The sequence below is a fragment of the Taurulus bubalis genome (genome assembly GCF_910589615.1).
Source record: "Taurulus bubalis genome assembly, chromosome: 16".
Taxonomy (NCBI): domain Eukaryota; kingdom Metazoa; phylum Chordata; class Actinopteri; order Perciformes; family Cottidae; genus Taurulus; species Taurulus bubalis.
In genome coordinates, this window is record NC_136604.1 from 20,791,536 (window position 1) to 20,802,190 (window position 10,655).

Sequence of the window (10,655 nt, forward strand, 5' to 3'; positions counted from 1 at the left end):
CGTCGGCTCGTGGGATCATGCAGTACAGTGACGGGTTCACGACTATCTCATTAGGTCACTGCTTTTACAAAATGAAGAAAACAACACAACATCGTAATACCGTAGAAGGTGTGGCCGCGAGCACGCGTGTTCACGTTGCACACGCACGGCCACTGGAAACCATATGTGCTACTGGTGCGATGGGTCAGAAGCATTATGGGATGCCCGTAAGCCGCTAGAGTCCCGTGATCTTCCGCTTGAACAAAGTCCACAGCTCCCAGTCGAGATCCGCCTCGTCTCTCTCTCTCTGTGAACTGGAATGCGGTCGTCCTTAGCATTTCAAAGTAAAAGCACGATATTGAGAACACAAGTGAACAAATGAAACGGCGTGAAGGAGGAAAAACAATATGTACAAATGAAGGGAAATAAATAAAAATAACATTTTAAAATGTATTAAAAAAAATCAAAACAATGCCAGTAGATATCAATAGAAAACTAATGGGATCTTAGGCCTTCTTTTTCTCAGCGAAAGATCATATAGCAGTAAAATCCCAATACCCCCCCCCCCCCCCCTCTACCCCTTCAGATCACACCAGGAAGCTGCGCTACATAATACTGCCTTTTCAATGCCAGAGAGCGTGAACCGCACATGAAGACGAGCGCCGCCGCGTGGTATGCGTAGACGTACAGTGTATATATACACATGATGTACATGTGTGTTGGAGGACAAACGGAGCGATCCCCATGCTGCAAAAAAAAATCCACACTTTGTCACGACCTCCCTGGAAATTCGTCGTTCCAGAGAGAGAGAGAGAGAGAGAGAGAGAGAGAGAGAGAGAGAGAGAGAGAGAGAGAGAGAGAGAGAGAGAGATGTTCGGGAACATGACGCCTGATCGTTGCACGTACACTTGTCCCTTCAGTTTTCCCAAATATATATATATATATGTATATATATGTAAAAAAAAGAAAAAAGAAAGTAAAATGATAGTGATGGCTTTTTCTTATCCTCCTTAAAATCCCTCCTCCATCCTTGCACATGACATTGAACAAAAAAGAGAGATGATATGAGAGACGAGAACCATCATGCATTGATTTGAGTGACTGTTTCAATAGCAACAGAGAGGGTGAGGGGGGTGGGGGGGCGCAAGCTGGGCGAGGGGTTCAGAACTGGGAGGCCGAGCTGGGGTCGCACTGGAGTAGCCGGACGATGGAGGGGTCGCTTTTGGCACCTTTGATGAACTCCTCCAGGGACAGTTTGCCTGCAGGGCAGAGGGAGAGAAGAAAAGGCTTTTATTTTGGAGGAATACGACCCCTGCATGTAGAATATTAGTCCCATTTACAGTCTTCTTTAAGTGTCCTTTTTTTACTGGATATTGTGTTGGTAAAATTAAAAAAATTATTGGTTTTCTGAGCACGGAGACGTGAAACATTTGTTATTCGCCCGGGAGATGAGATTAAAAAACATTTATCAGCATGAACTTCTTTTCCACATAAATATGATATATGAAAGTATAGAGAAGAATAATGTTGTGTCTGGGGACTTTACTTTTAATCGTATATTGTGTATTGGAGGTTGTGTTATATTGTATAAAATATATGAATATATACGCAGTCCTAAAGTCTCTGAAAAATGTTGTTTCCACATTCATAAATACGGGTTCCAAATGGGTTCCTCCTGAAAGGCTGAGGTTCTGCTCAAACCCATTTGCTTCTGAAGAACCTTTTTACGACATATTCAAGGTTCTTTGTGAGACTAAGGGTTCCTTTAGATTGGGAACCATGGTCGTTGTGGATTTGTGTGAATGTAACAAAGAGCTCCCTGTAGAACCCCTGGTTGGGTTCTAGACGAAACCTTTGGAATATAGAATGGTTCTCCGCAGAGGGTTCTTTTTGGCACCCTTGAAAATGTGGAAAGGTTCTGGATACAACATCTAAAAAGGGCTCCGGGTGGAACCATTACATCATAGAAGGGTTCTCTGTAGAAACTCCCATTTGTTTTTCTCAGATGGTTCTGCGTATAACCTTTATGTTGGGTTCTGGGTAGAACCCTTTGAATGTGTTCCAGGTGGAACATTTAAAAAAAGTTGTATCCTATCAAGACGAGCAGCAGAACCCCACATGGTTCTAGTTAGCACAGAGTGCAGAAAAATGAGCACATTAGAAAGATTATTGTCGATAAACTGTCCCATCTTCCTCCCCCTCTTCCTCTTCCTCCCTTCAGCACATCCCCCCTCCTCCTCGCTGCCGTTTCCTCCCCTCACCGTCGTTATTGAGGTCCATTTGTCTGAAGATCTTATCCGTCCTCTTCTCCGGCGTGGATTCGTCCTCTGGCATCTTCATCACAGATGACACCATCTTGTAGATGGCCTGATAGTCGGAGTGGGAGAGAGGAGAGAGGAGAGAGACGGGGGAGGAGGGGAGGGGAGAAAAAGAAAAGATAAGTGAATTCAAGCCGGCAGGGAACCATTAAGGAGACCCGGCGGGAGAGAACCGAAAACACAGCCGAACAAAAGAATAAAGCCACTCCAGCTGTCTGGAGACCGCATGATTCAGTGACATTCGGTACTCAGATACCCACGCAGAACCCCGGCATCAAACCACCGTGCCACATGCCACAGTGGAGGGTTAGGCTTAGAGTAGAGCTCACTCCATTGATCCGATGCGTCTCTATCTGTCCACCGTTACGAGCGCCTCCCGTCCCGACGGCATTAAATTAACCTTCTGCAAGCGAGCGGAGCATCAGCTGGCCTCCGACGCAGATCCACCATCAGCTTACGTTCTCATTAAATCAAATCTTCTCCATTGGGAGCGCAGGGTGTTAAAACTGACTCCAGATCTGTGTCACAGCAGCATCCCTTCGAAGGGAGAGAGAGAGAGTAAAAGCCCTCTGTGCCTTTTTAGTACCGGCTGTAAAACTTTATCTCTCGGGCTGTAAAACAAGTTCATATCTTTGTCCGAAGGAAATCTGTGTGTTTATCGAAAAGACGTCAAACTTTATACGATGAAGACGACGAGGCCGCCTCCCACACTTTTAGGTGAGATTAGATATTCCTTTATTAGTGGAGAGATTTGCAGGGTTACAGCAGCAAACGGTAAAGTGCACACAAGAGACATAGTAGAATGAAATAAAGTAATATAAATAAGCAGTAAAACAGTAATAAAAACCGTAAAGAATGCACAATAACAATATTATATACACAGACAGAATAACATGTATTTATATTGCACAGTTGAGGTGATTAAAGATATATTCTTTTTTTTATGGTTTTGACTTTGATGAACATTTCTCAATTATGTGACACAAAGAAATGAACTTTTTTCAAAGTGTAGTTGATATCTAACGGGGCGATTCATAAAATATTTTACAAATGCAATACCATGTGTGTCTATTTGTGTCCATGTGAACACGGGGCAAGAGGAAGCCCGATAGATGCGATTGAAAGTGTCATAAAAAAAGCTAGTAAGTGGGCCTTGAGGTATTATTTGTATATTTTTTTACCTGCACACGGCTCTCAACACGTGAAATACATAGTTGCTTTTTATATGTATTAAACAGGTTTGGAGTAATAAAGCAACCCCCATTTTACACCTCTTGTTTTTTAGGGTGGGGAAGGGGAAATACTGTATATTTGATTATTTTCATGACATTTTAAAAACAGGCCATTATGCCAAAAAAAAAACATTTATATCTTTGTCTTTTGATTAGGATCTCTCTCTCTCTCTCTCTCTCTCTCTCTCTCTCTCTATCTCTCTCTCTCTCTCTCTCTCTCCCTCAATGGGCCCCTCCTCTCTCATCCAACAGAACATAGCCTCAATGAGGTGGAGGATAATCCCAGTATTCTGCACACTCAGGGATAAACTCGGGTTAAATTTAACCCGCTAATCTATGAGAACCCAGAAGCGGACACACACACACACACACACACACACACACACACACACACACACACAGCGAGAACCTCGGGGCGAACATCTCGACCAGTCTTTATTTCTTCTCCTGAGGGCGACAGGATTACATGCAGCACTAATGTCGCGCTGTGCTTAACGGCCTCCATGTTGCCAATACTGCAGTCAGCACATTACGATAAGTATGTCTCTTAAAGTCTTTGCACGTCGTGCTTGAGCCTCTTTGCACGTACGAGTGTATTAACTTGCATAATTAAAGTGAGCACATAGCGTAAGTGCTCTCTCTCTCTGTCTATTTCCTGCAAATGCAAAAGTCTATGGATCGTTGGTTTTTTTTGGTCACCAAAACTCATATATTTATGACATTATTTGGGGGTCACCACACACATGTCCTGTTATAACTCCCCGTGTGGCTATTTTAGATCCTCTTGTGCTTGATTTGTGCCCCATATATATATATATATATATATATATATATATATATATATATATATATATATATATATATATATATATATATATATATATTGAGGAACGCCACTGACTTACACACAGCTCCATGTATTTGTATTGAGGAGAACTGTTCCTCTGGTGAAACGTTTACTCTGAGGCCAGAGTATGAACACTGCACTCTTAGAAATAAGGGTTCCAAATGGGTTCTTCCTGAAGTTAAGGTTTTTAAAAAAAGTTTATTTGTGAAACTAAGGGTTCCATTTACATCCAAAGAACCTCTTGGGAAGAAAGAGTTCTTCAAGGATTGTTGATAGAATGGGTGTTAAAAGGGAAAGCCCAGAATCCAGCAAACCTTGAGGGCTGTAGATATAACTCAGAGAAATAGGGTTCTCAATAGAACCCCCTGGATGTGTTCTAGATGATGGATTCCCATGGAATATAAAAGGGTTCTTGTGGGTGGATTCTTGTTAGAACTCCAAAGATTCTGGTGGTACCTTTCACAGATGGGTTGAGGTATAACCCTTCATGTTGGGTTCTATGTCGGGTTCTAGGTAGAACCCTCTGAAAAGTTCCCGGTGAAACCTCTACAAAGGCGGTTCTCCTCTGAGGACAAGCCGAAGAACCCTATACTGTTCTAGTTGTTCACCATTATTGTGCACAAACAAACCTTTTCAGTCCACACCTTCTCAGCAGCCTTTACACCCATAACCAAACGGACAATACCCAGAGTCCTTTGCTCACCTGTACAATCTCCAGCATCTCGTCGCGGCTGATGTACCCGTTTCCGTCCAGGTCGTACATGCTGAAGGCCCACTTCAGCTTCTGCTCCAGCTTTCCCCGTGACGTCACGCTCAGGGCGATGATGAACTCCCGGAAGTCTATCGTGCCGTCGCCGTTGGTGTCAAACGTTCGGAAGACGTGCTCCGCGAACTTGGAGGCGTCGCCGTAGGGGAAGAAATTGGCGTAGATTTTCTTGAACTCCTCCACGTTCAGGGTACCGCTAGGGCAATCCTTCAAGAAGCCCTGGGGGGAAGACGAGAAGACGAGGGTGAAAATACGTTTTACATCCCAAAGCCAGTTGGAAATATCAGGAAAAAACGTCAGCCAGTAAATGTTTCATTAATGTAACGCTTCATTGAAGGGGGCTTTTTAAAAAGGAGCTTAGTCTCGGATAGTTGAAAGCGGTCCCATCTTCTTTTCAAGGAGTCGCATTAATAAAGCAGCATTGTGCCCGCGAAGAAAAAGCCATGTCAGCCTCTGCCATTGTTCAGCCGAAATAAAAAAGCTCTTTTCTTACAAAGGCCTTTAAGATGTAGAGGCAGAGGGGTGACGGAGTCATTTCCCCTGATTCCAAGGATGGAATTACTTTGTGATCATCGTATCGAAGGTGGAAAGTCAACACAGTTCTGTGCTTGTAATGAAACTTTTTTTCTTTTTCATTACCATTGACATTTTCCCAGAGAGAACGCCAAACTTGTCTTTATTGGACCTGTTGTTAATAAATCCTCAAAGAAAAAGACAAAAGGTGGATAACTCGGGGACCTCCGGTAATCTGCCGTCGGCGCAGAGAGACCCGGGTTCAGGGGGGGGGGGCTTAAGTCACGAGTCGGGGGAGGCGGTGGGATAACGTGCACGGCTCTTATTCGGGACGGGTCACACAGCTGTTCCATAGGTTTAAGCCGTGCAGGAAGCTGTATAGCCAATGCACAAACAGCGCCTTATGCCGAGACACTCGCTGTCACATGCAGAAGCAAGTGTAGTGAGTTACTTTGTATCTTTCCCACAATTAATGTCCATTTTCCGTGCACGACTCGTGTCGAACGTACCTTGTACCACTCCTGCAGCTCGTGGTCGGAGAACTCGGTGTTCTCCCGGAGGTCCTGCAGCATCTCTGGCCGCAGCTTGCTGTTCTGCTTCCCCATGGCGACGGGACGGGGCTTTCAGGTTTATTCCTCGACGACAGCAGTGACCAAAGCACCAGCCCGGGCCGCTTTGCCCCCGACCTGTCAATCAAAAAGGGGAAGCAGGAGGTCAGCGATTAATCGGGACGAGATGACGAATATGAGGAATTAAGAGAGGATTATTCATGCAAGAGATTCTGTCAGCTAAAGATGAAGAACAAAGAAAAAGCTCTTGTTAATTCTCGATAACTAACCACAGAAGTTGAGTTTGTGCAAAGAAACACACCATGAGGAAACTTTGACACAATTGTGAATGTTGTGCCCCGTCACGCTGTATTGTGTCACAGAATGTTACGCAACGCCACGAGTCTTTCAACTGCTGCAAAAACACACATTAAATAATCCAGAACGTCAACTCGCCGGCCCGCTGATCACATTTACGGGTTTATCTGAGCCAGCTGTGCGTTTGTGTGTCAAATCAGCTGTTTTGGCACGTGTGTGTGTGTGTGTGTGTGTGTGTGTGTGTGTTTGCTCACATCTCCTAATCTTCATCTCAGCTCTGATCAAAACGGGATTTCTATGACCCCACTACTACCGTAAACTCCCACGCAGTACACTGCTATTGTTAGATGGATTATACTCATGTGTTTTGTTGCACGGTGGTGAAAACACCCCAAACAAATCATAAATAAATCATCTTCATCTTGACACTAAAATTGCCTCAAAGGTTTTTTTACACCTTAATGTCCTTATGCTCCTTTAAAACTACCTTTTGCAACTGAATTAAAAATAATAAATAATGTAAATGTAAAGGTGTTTTTTAAACTGTGCATATACTCCTTTGAAAAAAAACCTTCATACCCAATGTGCTGCAGAAAGGAACATTATAATGTGAAGGAAAACAATAAACATGTACAAACACAGAATTATAGACATATCACACACATGTATATGTTTGGATGATTATATGCATCTTTATTTAATTCAAGATACAGAATGTTTTTACTTGTTAATCAAAAGTCACTCTCACTCTCACTTTCAGCCAATGCTTACAACCCTTAATTAAAGTGTTAATAACTTGTGAAGTATAATTAGTTTCCACCTAAAACACATTTTCAGAACTTCATGGGAGCAATTAAGGTGTTTTGGTGTGTTTTTAAGGGGACGGATAAACGGCACCTCAAGGGATCATAGAGCGTGGAGAGGAAAAAGAGCAACAAACAACTCTCTGAACTAGACAGCTAATTAAACCGTGTGGTTCATCATGTGTGTGTGTGTGGTCATTTAAATTACAGTATCAGTGGGGCTCGGACACCCTTCCGATTGAAACTCGGCCGACCTCCTTTGACCGCCGCTCCCTCCTCCGTCACGCTCGGTAATATTCATGTTTGTATGAACTTGGTGAAAGGCGAACAGGAAGCGGCGAGGCGAGCGGCGTGGGGGTCGGAGGCCTCCATCGCCGGCTGCCTGGCGAGAGCTTCACGTGCGCGGAAACTAAAAGTCGTCTCGCTGCTCTAGTTAATAAAATTAGACTCACATTAAGTCCCTCGTCCTGAATGTGTTACATGAAATGCTTGTGCGCTGACAGTAATGCTTGTCGCCAATTCCCAAGCGACTGAAGGGATAACTGTGGCCATCAATTATGATTTCCTCCTCTCTGTTTGGGGACCGGCTGCACACTCTGAGGATTAGGAAACAATATAATGGGCTTCTGTCATGTTGTATCCAGACTGTGCCGAGGTACAAAAAAACAACTCATGTTTGTTTTTCTACTGAAACACAAAGACGTCGTCTTCCTAAATTGGCAGAACACATCTCATTTAAATTGCTTGGGTTAGTTTGCAGTCTTATTTGACAGATATTTTATTCTTCCTTGTTATTATTATTTGTCTTCTAAAAAGACAAAAAGGCAGACGCAAATTAATTTCTCCTCGAGGAGTAATTGAGAGACGTCTGCAGCGCTGGAAGCTATATGGGGAAAACGAGCACTACTCGCTATAAAACAGTAATTTGTGTCTTCTAGACCGCTGCGTCTCAGATGAGTGTTTGGAAAACACTCACGCATTGACGCAAACGCTTTTTAGTACCTGTAGAGATTCATAATAGCCGCCCACGCCGTCCAGTTGACGTTTGGAGAACAGTGTGTGTGTGCGCGTATGTGTGTGTGTGTGTGTGTGTATTAGAGGTGAACAAGAAGAAAAAGCTTGGAAGAGAGGATGGGATTTAATTGGCGAGATAAAGATTTGCTAATTAAAGCGGCAAATGCTTCCTGATGACACACGCAGAGACGTACACAGCAAAACCCGTCGCCCTAATTGGCTTGTAGCAAAAGTGAATAAAAAAGAAAGAAAGTAAAGTAAAGGTCGGGCTGAGCCGAGCGTGGAAAGTTGATGCGGTTGCTCGGAGATCATCCCGAGACACGAGGAAAACGGTGAGTCCAAGAAAAACCGACAAAGCTTGACAATAACTCCAAAGTGAGGAGTGAGCGGGGAACCGGGGTTCATACGCGGCAGAGTGACGAGCTGGATGCCTGGCAGGTGTGGATGATCAGAGGTGACTGGAAGCCGGGAGGGGGAGGGGCACAAAGACGGGGACAAACCTCGAGATCGTGACTGTTCACAGTAATACGGGCTTCATGAGTGCAGGGATTACGGCAAAACAGCTGGCTAGCATGTCAGCAGATGCTTAATCCCAATTAACTGAACGGCATGCAAGTATCTGACACAATACCAACTTTACACAGACTGATATTCTGTGTTCTGTCTGTGCCCATCCCAACAAACAAGGTCGGATTATGTCCTCACCGCGTGGAGACAAAACAAGCGAAAGAACTGCAGCACGGTTTGTTTGAAACAGACTAAATGTTGGCTTGTCAAAGCGCCTTAAGATGCAGAATTGTCAAGACTAAACAGTGAATTCATGACAGAAATGAGCCATGCCTGTTCAGTGCAGTTTCTGGGTCGATTGTGAAGACGATTAGCTTCAATTTGGACCTCCAACATGGCCGCTGATGATTCATCTGACCAAAGTGACAGAGTGTAACCTGACGGACTTTCTACAGCCACACCACAGATCACACAACACTGACCTTTTCACTGCAATCGCTCTCTCCCTCCCCTTTCCCACTCCGCTTTGTCCTTCTGTATTTAACCAAGCTGTGACACACGCCTCCCCGTAGGCCTGAGATTTACAGAATAGCACAAATTATTCTGTCCTCAATGTGTCTAAATCCCCGCCTGTGACCCCCCAAAACCCCCAAACGCTCCATCCCTCCATCGCGAGGCACGCCACACTAATCCATCTCTCCGGTCTACGTGTCCAGTGCTTGTTAGTTGCAGTTGTCCGACCCCCATGCCGTAAGTCTGCGCCCGCACACACACACACACACACACACGCTGAACACACACATGCACAGATTTTGCCCCTTGAACATCTGTTCCAGAGCTACTAAGCAGGTCACCAACCTCTGGGCTGATGAGCCCTGCACAGAGGAGAAAGGAGGGCGGAGAGAGACAAAGACATGCAGGCGTATTGAAGGTGAGAGTAAATCACATGCGAGGTGGAGAGGGGCCTCCAGAGACGAAGAGGGTCATTAGGTGGAAAGTCTATCTCGTGTATCATCATCACATTTGAGTCAGAGACCGAGGCTACTGTAAGAAGAATTGCTGAACATCTTTCGATTACCCAGAAAGTCGCCTCACAACACTCACTGCGTGGAGTTTTGACAATAAAAAAATGATTTAAAAACAATTTCCCTGGTTCAGAACAACATCATAGCCAGGAGCGGCGTCGCAATCTTAGATATGGAATAGGAACGGATATCAAACTGTTTTCTGTAGGCATTTGACAAGGACAAAAAAAAATGGAGATTGTAGTTATTTGAAGGACGACAACACACGTAAAGTGTTGTTGCAGCTCGCCAGGGAGCTGCAGAGAGCGAACGCGGCTGGCTAGTTAGCCACGTAGCTTGTCCTAAAGGACACTCAGGCCGGCTAGCTAATTTTAGCTGTTAATTCCACCTTGCTTTGATAAAGCAAGCTAGCCAACTAGCCCGCTAGTTAGCCGCCATGCTTTAATGCAACACTGGTTACAAATAAGCCAAACAAAAATAGGCTGAGGGCAGGATTTCTGGTTGCAGTCACTGGGGCTAATGTTAGATTGTGTTAAGCTAATGTTTAGCTAGCTATACCAGGCAGTTAAAAACCTGACTTTACTGCTTGTGAAACCACATTTCTTTTTCTTTTTTCTCATGTTAATGGTCTGTTTGTTAAGCTATTGTCGAAGGCTTTTGAGTTGTTTAATTAAAAGCACCTTCAGAGTTTGTGTGTGTAGGTGAACGATAGCAACTTAACAAGTAACACAACTAATTGTTTAGGTTGAGTAACAAAAGTTCTACTTTTAAAATGTTTGTATTGA

At 44.2% G+C, this 10,655-nt stretch overlaps 1 protein-coding gene across 1 annotated transcript; it reads right to left on the reverse strand.

The window, feature by feature from the left end:
* Positions 1-1,140: 1,140 nt before the first annotated feature.
* hpca (hippocalcin) lies at positions 1,141-6,260 on the reverse strand (the record flags this gene model as incomplete). Its single annotated transcript, XM_079232193.1, has 4 exons — positions 1,141-1,238; positions 2,241-2,346; positions 5,080-5,361; positions 6,165-6,260. 4 exons carry the CDS (start codon positions 6,258-6,260, stop codon positions 1,141-1,143), a joined length of 582 nt encoding a protein of 193 aa, XP_079088319.1.
* Positions 6,261-10,655: the final 4,395 nt, after the last annotated feature.